Source organism: Limulus polyphemus, unplaced genomic scaffold (assembly GCF_000517525.1).
Source record: "Limulus polyphemus unplaced genomic scaffold, Limulus_polyphemus-2.1.2 Scaffold456, whole genome shotgun sequence".
NCBI classification, from domain to species: domain Eukaryota; kingdom Metazoa; phylum Arthropoda; class Merostomata; order Xiphosura; family Limulidae; genus Limulus; species Limulus polyphemus.
In genome coordinates, this window is record NW_013666066.1 from 485,018 (window position 1) to 504,150 (window position 19,133).

A 19,133-nucleotide genomic window follows, 5' to 3' on the forward strand; every position below is an offset into this window, starting at 1 on the left:
ATGACAAACGGCTTGAATTGGTAATGAAGAAAAACTTTAATATAAGTTTAACATAACAGCAAATGTACAACGTTTCGGCATGATGACAAACGGCTTGAATTGGTAATGAAGAAAAACTTTAATATAAGTTTAACATAACAGCAAATGTACAACGTTTCGACATGATGACAAACGGCTTGAATGGGTAATGAAGAAAAACTTTAATATAAGTTTAACATAACAGCAAATGTACAACGTTTCGACAAGGTTTTGTCATCATGTTAAAATTATATTAAGGTTTTTCTTCATTACCCATTCAAGCCGTCTCCAAGCATTATTAGTCTCAAAGTGGGTTCCTCGTCATCGAATAGAGACAGATAATTGAGTCAAACGGGCGATAGTGACTGTAAGTAAAGTGCGTGAATCGTTGTGAATTATAGCGTGTGTTTATAAAAGTAGTTATCTTTAAAGTGACTGTGGAAATTAAGTGTATTTCAAAGTTTGTAACGAGAAAGAATAAACTAGTTTTAATTAAGAAAGAACTCGTATCGCCGAAGTTTCTCGGAAAGAAATTTTACGGGAAATTATCAAACAAGCAGAAACGTAACAATAAATATCAATGTTATTAATTTGAATAAACAAAGAAATTGGGAAAAAGAACCACAGTATACCACTTCAAGATCAACAAGAATATGGAGCAACAATCAGTAATAATTCGTTCTAACCATGTCTTGTGAACTCACTCGTTCCAAACCAAGGAAGAGTTTTGATTTAGTGGTTAAACCACGAGATTACATCTCATGTGATTAGCTAATTTACAGACTCTTTTACAACATTAATATCTGTACGTCACCGCTAGGGAAAGCTCGTGTCAGTTTCATAACATACTGTACAAATATACTCAAATTCAACGTGCTCTAGTTATAACTAGTTGAAGGTGAGTTAGCGCTGTAATATAATTAAACATTAATAGTTGAACTGAATGGTAGAAGGAATGAATATACGGTAAACAAAACCATAACAAAATAAAAGTAGAATTTGCCATATAACATGGTGAAATCAATTTTTATCATATTTTAAATGCCTTTATTAGTGGAAAAATTACAATGGTTAAAACTTGTTAGATGTGAGAATATATTAAAATTGCGAAGCGAAAAGAAATAAATAAATAATATTTTAACACAATACATGTTCTAAGAGATGTCGCTCATGGTGTAACAGATATATCAACAAACAGTTTATAGTGGATACGGTGGTGCTCTAGAAATGTTGTACGTTTGTATTATTTAAAGTATATTGATGGAGTTTTTATAATAGTATATTTTAAGTTTTTCTTTCTGAGTAAGACCATAACTTTCAACTCTTTCTCATTATATTAATAACTTGGTACTTAATAACAGTAATTCATATTAGAATGTTAAAGTTAATGGAAATAATATGTGAAAACCAATAAATTTGTATAAAATAAGAAAACAGATTCTAAAAAAAAGTATAACATAAAATATAAAAAATATTCATTTTTGCTAGTTTAAAAGAAACAATATGTTAAATCAGTGAAGATGAGAATAGTCTCCTGAAGTAACTTACAGTAGTACTAACATATTTAAAAGTATAATGAACAGAGTTTAAAAAATTGTACATATAATTACAGAAAATAAGCAAAAATACAGAATTGGGTAAGGTGTCTGGTCCTTATTAGAATGAGGCATAAATATAAATGAAAGCCCAGATTTTCAGAAGTTACACCAGTAGCACATTTTTAAAGTGTTCACTATCTATATTAAGAAAATGTTGAAGCTCAAGAGGATCCAGAAGAAAGAATAAAAAGTTGGAACTACTGACGTAAGGAAGAGGAGATGATAAGAAAGATGGAATTTCTTTCCTTCATGAAGAGCACAACATAATTCTTCAGTCACTTTTTGAAAATGGAGAAAGAGGACTAGACAAGATCCAGTAGAGCCCATTGATGTAACATGACAAAAACAAGTACACTGAAGATCAGTTTTTGTTCACTGTTTTCTAGTATAGAAAATAATACAAAATTAGATTGAGAGTACCAGTCTTTTTTTTTGTTGGTTTAATAAAACTGTGGAATTTTGGATAATGATTAGTCAGTAAAATATCAGTGTTAATTTTTGTAGATAGCTTTTATATATGGAAACATCTGTTAGCTGAGTTCTTGCTCAGATCTTAAAATATAGCATTGATAAATGGAAACATCGGCACATGTAGATACGTAGATCTTGAAAGTCAAGTTGTTCCAAACTTGAAAGTAGCATTGATAACTGTACCAATTGTTGGTTGAGATATTGCAAAGGAAATATCTGCTGAAGCTTTTCGTCAGACACTACAGAACAGAATCGTCTGGAAAATTATCTATAGGAAATAGTGCAGCTTATAAAATGAGTCAGATCAACATAGGCCAGTAAGGCAATCACTGATTTATCAACATTATATTTTAAGATCTGTGCAAGAATTCAGCTGACAGATGTTTCCGTATATAAAAGCTATCTTCAAGTTTTGTACAACAAAAAAACCTTTTCAAGTTAATTTTTGTATTTATACATCACACAAAATTAGTAATATTCAATTAAAATGTGTAATATTACATGGTATATTTTATTAACATTATTGAATGTTCATTTCAAGCCTAACAGTCCTTGAATTTTGTCTTTACAGATTATCATGTTAATATAAAAGTTGTATAATGTTTGAGGACTTTTTTTTTTTTTAGTTCTGAATACCCTTCAAAAGAGCAAAGTAAATGGCTGAAAACTCTGAACTACTAAAAAAAAAGTAAGATGGCTAAAGTTTTTCAAATCCATCTGTACTATTCTAAATAATTGTGTAAATTGAAGAAACTGAAAGATTTGTAAATAAGACGCACTAGATAAATTGTAGTTTGCAAATGTCCTTTGTATGTACTAGTTGTTTGAATATTCACTAAAATGAAATAGATAAATGTCTATAGAAGTTTAAAACATGTCTTTAAAGTGGCATTTTGCATTTGACTATAAAATTCCAAGACTTTAATAAACCACGTAAAATATGGAGTGTGGCCATGTTCTCAACAAATGAAATGAGTAAGTAACCTTTACACAAATATAATTAAGAGCAGTTGAAGGTGAAAAAATAAGAAGAAAACATGAACATGATAATTCAATAATTAAAATAAGATTAAGTTTCGAATACAGCTTAAATTATTCGCTTAGATATGTACTTATAATACTCCTTTGAGTTGCTTTCTGTTTCTCATGTAATATCATTCATTGTATTTTTTTTACAGGTTCCATTTTTATTCAAAATGTTACTCCTTTAATCAAAAGCTTTTTTGTACAATTCAGCATATTCTTAGTGCAATACTTTTCATTTTTCGATGAGCTTATGTCATTATTTTTGACAGGTTTATGTTATGGCTTCTACATCATTTCAAACTGCCTTTTAATGTGATTATTTGACTTTTATCCTTTCATTCATTTAATTTCTCATGATCTATGCCTTATCTTGAAGCACATTAATTATCTGTATTCTAGCTATGAATGTGTGAATATTTTAGTTCTGGTTTTTGAAGATTTGTGTTTATATTTCTGTTAGAGCTATTGTCCCTGTTCTGTTTTATCCTGTATTTGTATATATCAAATTTGCTTCATCCTGTTTGTTTTGAATAATACATGTTCAATGTATTTTAAACCAACATGTTTTTCCTTGCTGATCTGGTTTTTGTCATTTTAATTCTAGACCTACTTAAGATATATTTGCTGAATGTTTCTTTCTTCCTCCAGGTTGTCTAAATTTTCCTCATTCAATCTTCCTATTTACGTGGTTCAGTCTGTTTGTTTCTACATTTGCCAGGTGCTGAGTGGCATTGTTGTTGACACTCTATTTTTTTCCTAACCATTCTCCTTTTCTTTCTCTGATTCTTATGAACCCCTTCAGTGCCTTTCTAATCAGTCATCTCCTCACCTAGTTCCCATTCTAGACTGGAACTTCTCAAGATTATCTCATTCATCTTTGATTGGATGGGTTAAACAGTGAATCTGGTTTGTCCATTTCTTCATGTTTGATGAAATTTTTTCTCCTTTTAATGTCACTTTCTATCACGTTCGTAATCTCATGACTTCTTTTGCCCCTGCCTCTGACGTCCTTTGGATGAAATTTTGCAGGTTGAGATGTTTAAAATCCCAGACAGCTTTGTGTCACATTTACTTTTGTCAAAATACAGTTTTATCAGCCTATAGATATATTTTGTTTTTCCATGTATATATAAAAAGACTGAAGATTAATCCCTATTTCAGCTGTGAATTTTCTAATTGTGAATTTATGCATTCACACTCTCTTATTTTGCAGATTAGTTTCTGTTGAAACTGAAGTAAAAACTTTGTTAAGGAAAATGAGGTTCTTTTTAGGAAAGGACATAGATGTTATAGAAGATTACTACAACAAATCTACGAAAGAAAGAGATGCATTAAGTGAGTTTCTTGGTACCGTATATTGTACAATAAATTACCTGTTATTGGGTAATTAGCAATATGCTGAGTTATTTTTTGAAACATATATCAAATAATGGAAATTCAAGTTTTTAAAATATGTGAAATGATATATTTAAAAAGTTTACTCATTTTCAGTAAATATAATTTTCTTAGTTACATGGTACATCACAAATAAAATTATTTTTTATTGCAGATGTAACATTAAAGAAGACTGCTGATCAGTTGCAGTTAGGTGTAAGAAAGTTTCAAGAGCAGTTGAAGAACAAATCCTTCCTGTGTGAAAGTATGTATTAACAAATCCTTTCTGTGTTAAAGTATATGTTAAATTTATCTGATTTTCATCCAACGTGTAAGAGCAAAGAAACCAAATGTCTTGTAATACTGGCACAGTTGATGTTAACATGTTAGACAAGAAAGAAAAAAGCAGGATTGTAAATTTAATGCAATTAGTATCGCTCAGGAATGACAACTTAAATTTGGGTTTCATCACATTTAGATATTGTAATCACATATATATTATGATATTAACAATTATCACAGAATGCATATTGGATAATTAAATGTGTAATGCATAGTTTTCATGATTTTTATGGTATGTAGCAAACTAATTGGACAAATGTTTTTGATATTCACAATATTTCTAAAGGCTGCTTAGTTCAAAAAAGGAAGAAAATCAGTCAAATATACATAGTGTTCTATTGTACCTTGAAAACTTAATATTTATTAAAGGAACCTGGCTCTTTTTTGAATTAGTCTGAGCATGCTGTTTAGTTCTGTATGGTCAGCTTTGAGTCCTAGGCAGGTTTTCTTGACCATACAGTGTAAGCTGGACCCATGAATTTGTTTAATCACTGATAATAATTTCAGTTGTTTAACAGAAATCCATATTGAGTCCATGAATAGTAGAATGGTGATTTCTAACAGTCACGTTATGCAGTTGAACTTCCATAATGTTATCCTTACTGTTTACTGTTTGAATCAGCTGTCCAATATAAACATGTCTACACTTTATCTCTTGATCTCTTTTTTTTTAATTTCCAGTAATTGAACAGCAGGTAACATTGTTACATAGTTTTATGAACAGTAGGTAACATTGCTACAGAATTTTATGAAAATGACAACCAAGTCATCAGCAAACTAACAAATGATTAAATCTGGAGATGAGATGGGGTGGGGGCCTTTCCCTCCAGGGCAAGTAGCATGTGGCGAAACAGTGATGCATTCACACAGTAGGACATGTAACGTACACCTAACTGATAATATATTGATTTTTCTAATTACATATAATTTTGTAGACCACATTAAGTGTCTGCCCTTTCAGTTTTGGGTGTGTAATAATGATATAATACACTGATTATTTATACCAACAGATTATCAGTGTAGCTAAAGGTTAAAGTAGGTAAACCTGAGCTTGATTTTTTAAATAAAATATCGACATGAAGCTAATGTTTTTGTAATAATCTTTATCATTAATAAACAAAATGCACATGACTTTGAAAATGGTTTCCTGGTGATAGCCATCCAATTGGTTTGCTATGTGAATAAAAATAATGATCAAAATGAAGTAATAGATGTTTTACAACTTTAGATACAGAAGATCTCAAAGTTCTCATTAAAGGATTGGCTTCTGATATTTGTTTGAGAAGAGAGCAACTTCAGAATGGGTAAATATAAAACATATTTAGTACAAAGAACAGTAAACTGTATAAAATAAATGTTATGCCAGATTGTGATAGTAGAAATGCAAATGTTTGTTATTTGGTACTTACAGAAATGTTACTTTTATAATGTCTAAAACAATTTAGATTAACATATTTTTAAACCATTTTTGTTTTAAATGTATAGTTTTTTTGTACTCAGATTTGGAAAAGCATTTTAAGTTGTAAGGGAAGTGAAAATATTTTAATTTAACTATATTATTAAGAGACCCCCCCTCCAGTGGCCCGTCAGTAATTCTATAAGCATAAAATGGTAAAAACAGGATTTTGATACTTGTGGTAGGTGCAGCATATGTAGTCCATTGTGTAACTTTGTGCTTAACAGTAAAAAGACAGAGAAAATTCATTTCATATTATTAAAAAAAAGACTCACTTGAATTGTGATTTAAAACACATAGAACATAAAGGTTGGCAAAATTTTGAAATAAGACAGAAATATTTTATTAAATTCAAAAGTTTGTAGTTTACTATTTAATATCACATGATGAGTCTGTACTCTGAATTCTCAACTTCAGAATTTTATAACTTTAATAATAGAGTTCTACAACTTCCAAACAAACACAAACCATACATGATAAGAAATAAGGATCTAAAATTTGAACATCTCATCTGTTTAATTTGCTGATATATATCCATGAAACCACCAGGGAAGTCTCTCCTCTCCTTTTCTGATAATCGAGATTGATTGCAAATCAACTTTACATGGCTGATGGACATTTTTATAACCAATAGGAAGAGCAGATTCTCCCTTAAGTAAAGCTCATTACAGCTATTTGATTTTGTTTCCCCTAGAGTAACAGTTTGTTTTAGTTTTTCTGTGTGGAAACATATAATATAATTTTTTAAATCTATTTTTAGCTAACTTAGAAATACAGATAAATTAAAGTACACTTGGGACAATCTGTTCTGGTGACTGATAGATTTTTTTATGCTCTAAAATGCATATTTGAAATCTTTTTTTGGACAACTAAGCTTGTGAGACTCAACAAGGCTTATGAAAGAACACCCAAACATCAACCCTCCATGTCAGTCCCTGGGGAACCTTAGGATACATTCCAGGGTTGGTGACAATTAATCCAGTGGTTCACAGTCACAGAATTTTGTTTTATTTGATTGCTTCAAGGATTTCATAGCAAGACTTCAAACAGTAGTTGTTAGAGATATATGTAACAAAATGTACGTATTTTTAAAATGTGCAGAGTATGTAAATGTTTTATTAAATTATATTGGTAACAGGTACAAAAGTTTGAACTATGAATTTCATGAGCTAGATGAAAATATTCTGGAATGGGAATCAAGGTTTCATGCGTGGTGTAGTCCTAAGGATATACAAGTTAGACAAGTGCCTGTACTGTATGTTCAGAATGGAAATGGGGATCATAATCTTCCCCCTGAAGTTGTTGCTTTCCAGGTAAGTGCAGGTATTTGTTTACAAATAGCTCAGCCTTATTGTTATTTTTAGTTATTCAAAGGTATCTATTTTCTGTATTTATATATGCAGTTAGTTCAACAGGTACAAATATGGGTTAATACAGAACAACATTCTGGTGCTACTTCTTCAGTACTTTTCTAACTTCAAAAGTTAAATATTATCTTTCTTTTAACACACAAGTATTTCTGATTAATGAAAAATAAACACAGCATCAGTATGTTAGAGATCATTCTAGTGTAAAAATGTAAGAATGTACATGTATGTATTTTTCATTACATATTTTTTTTGAAGAATACAATTTTTTGTTTTATTTTGGGTGCAAATACATTTCACAGTTTGTAACTTTGCCATTTTCTGAGAGGTAACTGTAAATGGTAGGTTAGGTGATACCTCGAGCATACAACTTCCATTATTTTCTAATAGTAATGACAAGTCATCTGGGTAGACTAGTTGTTCTGGATAAGCCTAACATTACCATTTCATATAAGTAACATGAGGTTTATTCAGTTTGGAACAGGATCTCGATCAAGACTATCATGAAAGAAAGTAGTCTAGATCCCGTAGAAGTGTCTTTCTGTAATCCAAAAGCAATTACACACATTGTGCTTTTGTGTAAATAAAGGTTATTCATTATATTTTTGTGCAATTGTGTCCAGGTTGTTTATTTCCTTCTCAAAATCTCAGTTGCTCGGAGAACTCATAACGACTTTGTGATAAATATCTTGGTCAAATCTCTTATTATTCTGCAGACCTGTCTTGTCACTCTAAGAGAAATCAGTTTGATGTTAAAATACCAGACTATTTTAAACCATTTTAAAATTTTATAAAGGTGGTTTGATTGACCAATCAAAAAAGGTATATTATTAGAGTGCTCATTTTTTATTTTACTTGATCTAGAGCATTTAATGTTACAGCTTATTATACTGGTCAAAGAAAGGTTCTAAGTTTTGATTGGTAAGCTTTATGTATCTTCCAAAGCTGTGTGTTTACTTGTTTTTAGTGTTGTTCAAGCTATCTGGATACTTGAAACAATGTGTCATTTTATTAAACAGAAGTTTGTATATTTTAGACATATTTAATTCAAATTATAAAATACTTTTTATAAATCAATCTAGGATGGAGTCTTTCACAATTCACTAAGTTCTTGAGGAGCTTTACATGTGCTCATTAATTCACTTGAAAGACATTGTCAATGAAATACATCTGTTTATAGTTTTTTGGACAGTCAGTATCTTGTCTAAACCTTGTCTCATGCTTGTGAATTTTAATTAACTATGGAAGACATCCAGTAAGAAAGGGATTACATTTAGGTGAAAATCTGTGATCTCTAGCATGGCTTTTTGGTGACTACCAGCTAGTCACAAGATAACTCCACTCCCCCACAATAGTCCCCTGGTGGGACAGCAGTAAGTCCACAGACTTAAAACACTAAAATCAGGGATTCGATTCACCCAAGTGGACACGGCAGATAACCCAATGTGGCTTTGCTATAAGAAAAACACAAACCTCCACAATAAAAAGGATGAAATTAAGAGATGTTTTAGTGACTTGGTGGATTTGACTTGCCAGGTACCAGCCAGCTCATTTATTTACTGTAAGGAAGGGATAAAATTAAAAAGCTGTATATTACTTGTTCAAGTGAAATTTTAATAGAGAATGGATTAACTTGAGGTAAAGCAGCCATAATAATGTCACATTGATAACTTGAAAATCAACAAAGATTTTGTAATAGTTGCTTTGTTCATACTACAATAAATGATATTCTGTCATTGAAGGTTCAACAAATACTAATAATCTAAAAATTCCAAGTAAAACTTACTGATTTTAATTTTTACATTCTGTATTATGCTCAAAATTGATTGTGGTTTGTGTTAGTAATTATTTTGAATTGCTGTAAAAGTAACAGATTTTTTAAAATATGTATATATCTTTTGGTTTGAAGATACAAGTTAAGTTATAAATGAAAAGTATATGATTATATAAGTTTGAACCAGGGTTTTTTAATATTTAGTGAGATTGAATTCTCCTTACTGGTTAGTATATTATGATTTACTGGATGTATAAAATAACTTTTTGGGGGCAGTTAAAAAAATGTTGGAGCTTGTAGCTGACAAAACAATTGAAATACCTAACTGATATTGGAAATAATTTTTAAGCTCATAGTTTATCTCTGATGAGAACAATGTTTAAAAAATTACAATAAAACTTTATTCTAAGGTGTTCAACATATGGTGAAAAATATTGTTAAACCAATCCTAAATAATTTTGATACTCAGGAAACTATAACAGTATATGTGTGTGTGATGTTTTGAAACGTTAAAAAAAACAAATATAATGTTAAACATTCTAATTAGGAATTTGTTTACCAAAGTGGAGGACATACTGGAGGATGGGATGGCTGTGATCACCAGAAGTTTCTTCAATTAAAACAAAAGTACAAGGTAATAATAATAATAATATGTATTTGTAGACAGGTGTAATCTATCACTAAATTGACAGCATAATCTATAAACTTATAGAGTTCGGATACAATAATTCACTTCTACGCGCACAATTGCTATTTCCCTTGCATGTCTGCCTATGAGAGTTGCATGCTATTAGCCTTGGACTAACTTCCACCTAAATTAACGAGTTTAATATGAACTGCACTGGAGTATGATGACATCATCATGCAACAATAGCCCTCCATCAATAGGAGTGAAATAACTTCCATGTGCCGTAACTTCCCCTATGCACTTGCACTTGAAAAACTTCATTCTTTTCTTCACAATTTTATTGCAAAAAAGTGTTCAACTTCCTCATCTAAGTGCAATTTGATGAGATTTTAATTCATCTGTAAAACTTAGTTTTGATTTTTCTTTGGTTTTAGTTTCAAAAGCTTTAATTATTTTGATGAATTCTCAAGTGACGGTGACTTTGACCCTGTGTGAGTGATGATATTACACACACAACCCCTACCTCTACTGTGGCTTCAGGAGGCTCATTGACTGTTGAAGACGTTACTTTCACAATGCAGCATGTTTTGGGATCCATCATGCATGCTGAGCCTTCTATTTCCATCCTTTTGGCCAATGTCTCATCCAGTCAGTTTGAAAATGACCAGGAGGAAGATGAATTTGATGAACTATTCCCTCCACCTGGATTTGCTTTTGGTATCTTCCTCCTGGTTGAGGGCATTGTACTACAGAAGGATTTTCAGGGGAGGTTCATTCCCTTGATGGCCTGTACCACTTCTTGTGCCCTGTTACTGATTACTTAGTTCCTCTGCTGTTGGGACCCCTTGGGTTAGGATAGACTCCTTACTAAGCATATGCCTACACACTTTTTATCTACATGATTTTTATTGGGCTCCCTTACTTTGCCCTGATGTCTTTGGTAGTGTTCCTTGTTCACTGGAGACCAGGGCCAAGGCAGTTCAGCAATAGTCTTTTTGTTTCTTCCCTAATCTCTTGCCCTTTGACTCTTGTTCCTTGACTGTAACAGTCTGCCTTTCACCACCCTATTCCACTTTCCAGATCTTCCTTTTCATACTTATTATCGGCATGATTTTTATTGGTCTCCTTTTCTTTGCCCTGATATATTTGATAGTATTCCTGATTCACTGGAGACCAGGGCCAAAGTAGCCCAGCATCAATCTTTTTTGTATCTTCCCTAATTTCTTGCCCTTTGACTTTTGTTTCTTGAACATACCAGTCTGCCTTTCACCACCCCATTCCACTTTCCAGACCTTCCTTTTCATTCCATCCTCACACTGCTTTACATTAAGTTTGTTGCATGTATCGTCTGTGACTATTCTGTTCTGTCAGGTTTGGCCCAGTAGACACTTGTCTATCTCAATTTGCTAACTTTTTGTAACAGTTTTCTACTGATAGATGGGTTCTTGAAATCCTCACCCACAGTCTTTCTCTCCTCCTACCCTCTCTTCTCTTCCCATTTTCTTTTCTCCTCCCTCTGATTCTGTCTATCTTTGTTGTCTGGAGGATGTGGTTTCAGGTCATTTGGTCAAACACATCATCGAGAAAGTATATGACCCTACCCTTACTCTCATCTCTTTGTGGTCACCGAGAAACCCAGTAATCAACCTATCACCTCTCAACCATTTTCTAGTTGTTCCATGATTCTGGATGGAGAATTTCTTTTATCTCTGGTGGTCCTTTTCACCCAGGCTCTGGATGACCAAGGTTAGTGTGTCAGATGCCTTCCTCCACATCCCAGTTGCCTTAAACTCCAGATGTTTTCTATGTTTTGTCCATTGGAATAATGTCTTCCAATTCCATGCTCCTCCCTTTGGCATAGCACTTACCTCTTCCATTTCTGCATGTACAATTGGCTCCTATTAGCCCATTCCCAGGAGGTATCCTTTTCTCAAACCTCTCTTCTTCTGGAGGAGGCTGATCATTTGGGATGGCCTCTCAAAATATCCATGTCCTTTCTCATGCCCACCAAATAGTTGGTACATCTGAATGTTTTATTCAACTCTTGTCTCTGCTGACCTTAGCCTTGTCCTTTTTGCCTGAGAGCTATGGCATGTCTGGTTACTAAGATTTGTACTTCTCATTCTCATCCTGTGAGAGGTTCTTACTCTTTTGGAAACTCCGGATTCCTTGAAACCCCTCATTCCTTTTTCAGGATCTATTGTACTCAATCGTGAACCTCCTTTCTCCTCTACTTGAGGAATTGTCATGGTGGGTAGACTGTGCCAATACTACTTCTGGTGTACTTTACCACCTCTCAGACTGGATCTCCATCTCTTCACCAATGCTTCTCTCTGAGGTTGGAGCACATTTCTGAATGATAACATGACTTCTGCCATTTGAATGCAGGATGAGAGTACACTTCACATCATACTCGAACTTCTTGTTGTTTGTTGAGCATGTTCCCATTTTCTGCCACTTTTGATGGATCAGTTGGTTTTAGTCCACTCTAACAATTCCATGGTCATTTTTTACATCAACTGTCAAGGAGGCATCCATTCCAGGACCATTTGCTTTCAGGCATTGGACCTACAATTTTAGGTTCATTTACATCGGGTTGATCTTGTTGCCTGTAATCTGCTGGGACCTCTCTTTTTTTCCAGGGGCCTATATCCTCCTACCCTTACTGTATAAGTCATTATCTTTTCCAGTTGCTATATTCTTCAATGAATGTAAATGCTTGCAGCTGTTTCACATCTTGCATCAGATTTGTTGCCTATCTCACTCTCTTGCTTCCCATGTTTGCTGGTCCTTGGATGTGATCCTCCAGGCAGGCATGTAGACAATTACCCAAATGTTTATTATTCATTATCATTATTCTCATCATCTGGTTGTTTTGTCTCATGTAGGATTTCTGCTTCCTCAATGTTGTATTCATTAATTGTCCATCTGTATTTGAGATGGGTTAATACATTTTCCATTTCTTTCCATTTCCATCACACATGATCTTGCCAGGTGGCTTGTGTTGTCTCCCAGGGTGGGTTTATTTCCCAAAATCTGCATCAGGCCAGTGGTAACAAAAAGTGCTCAGCTCATCCACCCTGGTTCTACCAGTTCCCACTGAGAGATGGGGTGTTCCACAAGAACATTAGATGTATCCTCTGTTGGATTACAATTTTACTCCCTTGTCTGATCTAGACCATACCATTCCCATGGACTAACCTGGAAGAAGCCAGCACCAGGGAAGTGACTGTCCACTTCTTTGATATTAATATTTCATGGTCACTCATTGAACTGTATCCAGTAACAGACATTTCCAACAAGTGGTCCAATGGGGATCCTGGTACTTCCCCAGGAGTTCCTAATGGAAATCCCCCTTTTCATGTGGGGAACAGAAGATCCTTACCACTTATCGGTTCCTAACCACTGGGGTGGTGGACCTTGGGAAATCCTCACCAGTTGGGCTTAGTGCAATACAGTGAAAAGTAGTGTACTGTTAGTGTACTATGGATCACTCCTCAAACAGCTCTTGTGCCCTCCTTCTGCAGTCAAAGTCTGTTCAGTAGAGTCAAGGTGAGCACACATCATGCGATCAGATTGCATCCTAACCACTACAAATATTGGCTCCTCACAGGTGCTCAGTTGGCAGTATTCAAGTTCTGACCACCCCTACGACACTTGGGTTTCTTTCACCTCTCCTCCTTTGCATTCTAGGCAGAGTTATACTCTGATTAAGATGATGTACGATCTCCTACAGTTGTGTCTGTATGGAGCCCATGCCATCGTGTGTACCACTACATAGGCTTTCCCTTTGGATGATTTCTGAAAGGAGCTCATCTAGATTTAAAATTTGCACTAGCCCTTCCACCACTTTAATTCTTTGTACAGAGGTGAGTTATTGTCTTGAAAGTTAACATTTTCCTTTACTGAAAATGTATTTGCAATAGATATTTCTCCACACACCTTCCCCTTCCCCAGTCTTTCCACTACCAGTGCACCCTTTATTTTCTTGTCTTTTCTAAGAATAAAGTTTCTAGAGGGCAAGTGCATAGGGGGGAGTTATTGCACATGGAGGTTGTGTCACCCTCCTATTGGTGGAGGGTAATTGCTGCATGATGTCATCATCATGCACCAGCACAGTTCACGTTAATCACATTAATTCAGGTGTGAGTTAGCCCAAGGCTAGTGGCATGCAAATAGCATAGGCAGATATGTGAGGGAAATAGCAATTCTATGTGCAGAGATGAGTATGTATTGGAAATATATTTTTAGTAATGGACAATGGTAACTATAAACTGTAATAATAGAATGATATCAGTTTATTCTCCTCTTATATACCAGAGGGAGCCTCTAGATACAAATTGTCTTTCAAACTGTGAAATAATATCATGGAAAACCTTGAGGGTGGGAAATTAGTTTCATAAAAAATTTTAAATTTGAACCCTTTCATGAACCCTAAGACATCACCAGAGTGTTAACTATTGTACTGTCTCAAAGTAGCTTTAATTGAAAAAGAAATCTTTAAAGCTAAACATTAGCTAAATGTATGTTTTTCTTTAATGACCCAAATTCCATTTAACACATTCATTATTAATTAATTCACATGAGGGTTTCTTTCAGCATATAAAAGTATTTCATAACTAGCAAGGAAAACTCATTAATGACCAAAATTCTTTTATAAAGGCTTAATTGGAATCTAAGCTTTATTCTTTCTCTGCTAGAAGCTTCAGTTGGCTATTAAAGAAGTTAAATCATTTAGATATTAATAAATTATACAATGAACCTAGACTTGTGTTGGGAGATTTGCTGACATTCATCATTGTGCTACCTGATACTTTGTCACTGAAAACACTTTGCAACAAAGTAGTGTATGACAGATTTTATAAATCGCACTGTTATAAGTCCGATTATTTGGTTTGACAAGAGTAGTCTAAGATGTTAACTAACTGCCTTCCCTCTAGTTTTTTTTATGGTGTCCCTTCTAAACGTATCCCCCCTCTCTATGCTCTATATTACTTATTTGTGCATATACTCTACCTGTCATTTTCCAATGTTAATTATTGTTACTATATTACTAATAGTAGTAATATACGAATGGTAGTTTTAAAACATTATTTTTAAATTTGTACTTTGATATTTAATTTATATGCTCCCATAACCATAGTTGGGCACTTCCCTTTACCATCTTTCTGCATCCCCTTGGGGAGATGCCCCACATCTTGTACACCATGACTTTAGGGATTGTTGCCACAGATAGCTCATGTAGTTTTACAAAAAAATTCAACAGACAATTAAAAAATAGATCCTGACTGTTAACGTGTTAATTACAAACAATATGTTAAAATTTAATGTTCTAAAGAAATTTACCTCTACTAGTTATAACAGTTGCAGTCATCATAAAACCATTAGCAGAGATTGTTTGTGTAAAACAATAACATAAAAGTGGAAGTTATTTGCAATTTGATATGTCTTTGTGCAATTGTTTTTTTTAACAAAGAAACAATTTTTGAAGTGGTCCTTAAAAATTGGAGGTATTTTGACTACTTGAAATGTCAGTCTGTTTTTAAAAACATGTTTTCACTTTAACATTCTTTATTTTCCATTATGCATCAGCTGTTTAACAGTCATATAGAAAAGCAAATCAAAGAATGTTCTAAGGTTTGTATGAATATGAAATATTTTTAGTTAATATAGATTATTAATTTATTATATACAATTTTATAAACCAACCTGTTGTTATTAAACTTTACCAACAGGATGAAGACACTTTCTTAAAACAAGCAATCACTGAACTAATTGGTCTGACGGAGCAACAGATTCTTGACCATAAAACCTGGTTTCAAGAATACTTAATAAAAAAGAAAGGAAAAGAAATTGCGATACAGGAGTGGAAAAAGAAAAAAGAGGTAGATGTAAAGGAAACTGTTGAAACTTGTAACCCATTTGATACATGTTTTGCTTTTAATGTTCTTTTATTTGAATAATTTTTGTAATTGTTTCTAATAAGTGACAAAATCTTGTTATGTTTGGTTTTGGTGTTAGTGCGTTAATCATCATCAATAATCCTAAATACTTTAGATGTTATCCAAACACCCAGTCAAAACCAAACAAGTTGCTTACATTCCATCACTATATGAGGTGTTCCATATCCATTTGCTTCACTCTACCGAGCCGAACTGATAAGCTGCAAATTTTGCTACAGCAGGAGTAGCAAATCAAAGAATAGATTAGACCTTTAAGTAATCTTTTCTTCATTGAAATACATGATTCGGTGTAGAAAAGGAATTAACAAGGAAATCTTGTAACTTATCATATTAGTGTACCTGATGACTAAAAACTTGGAGATGATCATTCTGAAATTATTTTACAATTTTTGACCATATAGAAGTAATTTTTCTACTGTTGTGTATTAGTTGTAATGATCTATTATAGTAATGTTTTATAGACTTGTGGTTTAGATATCTTTAACAAATTGTTTAGAAATAGGATAAATTGCCCTAAATGTTTTTTTTTTGGTACATGGTGCAATGTAGCATTATATGTATCATAAGTGATACGTTTCATTAGAAATAAAAGTAATATTTGCTTTTATTATTATGAATTGTATATTTAAAATACATATACCCTATTGGTTAAACTTAAATTTTGCAATTTATTCTGGCAAGCTAACATAGTTCACTATTAAGTGATATGATCAGCACTCTTAGGCATAATTCAGTTTTTTATTACTATTTTTTATGCAGTTTTTAGAACTACTGATAATATTTATTAAAAAAGAAATTTTAGAAAAACTTATTATTACATTGTAATACTTTAAATCAAAATTTTTATTTTCTCATTCAATACAATTCTTAGTGACAAGCTTGAGGGCTTATATTGCTAAAAAGCAGGGTTTGATACTCATGGTGGGCACAGCACGAGTACTCCATTGTGTAGCTTTGCACTTAAACACAACCAAACAAATCATTTATTACTTGTAGCAAATTCATATTAATTAGAAATTATTTATTTTGAATCTAGATTTATTTGAAGCAGGCACTATTGTAAGTCGAAAGTAGTGTTAATACATACACTTATAAATGGCAATTTAATCAATCTGAACTCTTACAAACTACAGTAAATCATAGGTTTTTTGGGGGGGCAAGTTTAAATAAAACATTAAGGTCTCATATGAGTGGAATGTGGTTCTTATGTTTATGTTTGCTCAACCACAGCCAGGAATCACTGTGTTAAATATTTGTTTAAAACTTGTTTGTACCCTTGGTAGCAATGGTTTTTCTGAAAACATGATCATACCATTAATTCATAGGATAAATTATTAAAAATTTCTTGATTATGATTTTTTTTAATACAAACATTCATTCACTTTCTCGTATCGTTAGTGCTTAGTAACCATCATGTAATGTTATAACTTGTATTGCAGAGACAGTCAATCGGGTCTTTTTACAATATTTTAGTAAATGACAATTATTTCAAATCCAAATAAGCTAGTAATCCACTTGATCAGTTGTTTTCACTTTTTATATGTAGATAATGTTGATAATAGGTTTGTTTGTCAAAGAAAAGTCTGTGCTGTGTCTACTGCACAGATTGAATTTTTGTATTATAAGCCCTCAAGCTTGCTGTTGAGCTACTGGAGTATGCTCACAGTAGGAATATATACTGTTCTCTAAAATCCTTAAATTGCACGGAGACCTAGTTTCCCTATTAAAATTAAGAGTATATATTGTCATTGTGCTCACAAGCACTCATTACATAATCAGCTAACAAAAAGCATTCTATATATATATTTATACTTAGTATATTTTCTTGTACTTCAGCTAGAGAACTTATGTATTCTTGAAACTTAGAGACATGATTGTGATAGTATAAATTTATAAATATAATTTTTGTGTGAGTCTGATATCTCTTACAAAACAAACAATAAAGAAATCCGTAACTGTAATATGAAAAAACGTATATTTCTCTCATCTCTGATTAATATTTATGTTTAAAAAAGATAAAAAATGAAAGATTTACTATATACAGACAAATTGGTTTGGGTTTTCTGTCTTGAATTATCAAAATCTTATGATAAACACACTTATCAAGTAGAAAAGGTTTAATTTCCAATACAGTACATTACCTCCACTCACATAAATAGCTATTTTCCTTCAGTGCTGCTTTCTATATGCAAAAAAATGTTTGCATATGCCACAATATTTGAACCTCCAACATGATACAGAATAAATAAAACACTCGAAGAGAGCACAAACTAAACGTTACAACATGAGTACTGTCAAATGAGAAATGATAGTTTGGTAGAATTGAAAAGAGAGTTTGTTTGTTATGGATTTCCCGCAAAGCTACACGAGGGCTATCTGCACTAGCCGTCTTTAATTTTGCAGTGCAAGACTAGAGGGAAGGCAGCTAGTCATCACCACCCACCGGCAACTCTTGGGCTACTCTTTTACCAATGAATAGTGGGATTGACCGTCACATTATAACGCCCCCACAGCTGAAAGGGCGAGCATGTTTAGTGTGACGGGGATTCGAACCCGCGACCTGCAAATTGCGAGTCGAATGCCCTAACCACCTGGCCATGAAAAGAGAGAATTACATGCATCAAGAAAGTATGTCACACTCTTATTGGTGGAGAATTGTCGCATGATGATTTGCATACAAGACGTATTGGAATCAGTCAATTCTAGGTTGCAATATTTCTCTTATCCAGTTTGCTCTTTACATTTATAACTAGTTGAGATATTCTGAAGTTGAATTATTTTATGTTTCTACCCAGTTACGGAACTTATTGCTTCATTACAAACATTTTTTATTTCTTTCTGGCAACACAGTTGTGTTTGATTATTCATTTTGCATTATGAATTTTACATTATCACTTCGGACGTTACATTTTCTATCAATACATTTACACTGGCTTCAGGTTGTAGTATTCTACTGGAAACTTACTGGCTTTACTTCATTGGGAGATTGATTTTTCAGTGAGATGACCTTTGTCGGGCCTCACCTCGAGTTTGGGGGCCCATACATTTTGAAATACAGTCCTCTGACTTTGGAAAGATAAGACATTATACTGTTATGGTTTTTGAATAATTTTATT

At 32.9% G+C, this 19,133-nt stretch overlaps 1 protein-coding gene across 2 annotated transcripts in view; it reads left to right on the top strand.

The window, feature by feature from the left end:
- Positions 1-1,203: 1,203 nt before the first annotated feature.
- Positions 1,204-19,133, top strand: part of LOC106458400 (coiled-coil domain-containing protein 112-like) — a 34,798-nt gene continuing 16,868 nt past the window's right edge. For both annotated transcript variants that reach the window (XM_013917909.2, XM_022384605.1), the window contains exons 1-9: positions 1,204-1,250; positions 1,765-1,965; positions 2,714-2,775; positions 4,327-4,448; positions 4,663-4,752; positions 6,058-6,133; positions 7,424-7,598; positions 9,974-10,060; positions 15,790-15,939. In XM_013917909.2, the coding sequence (XP_013773363.2) occupies positions 2,744-2,775; positions 4,327-4,448; positions 4,663-4,752; positions 6,058-6,133; positions 7,424-7,598; positions 9,974-10,060; positions 15,790-15,939 (732 nt within the window). In that variant the 5' untranslated portion in view covers positions 1,204-1,250; positions 1,765-1,965; positions 2,714-2,743. The remainder of the gene's footprint in view (positions 1,251-1,764; positions 1,966-2,713; positions 2,776-4,326; positions 4,449-4,662; positions 4,753-6,057; positions 6,134-7,423; positions 7,599-9,973; positions 10,061-15,789; positions 15,940-19,133) is intronic.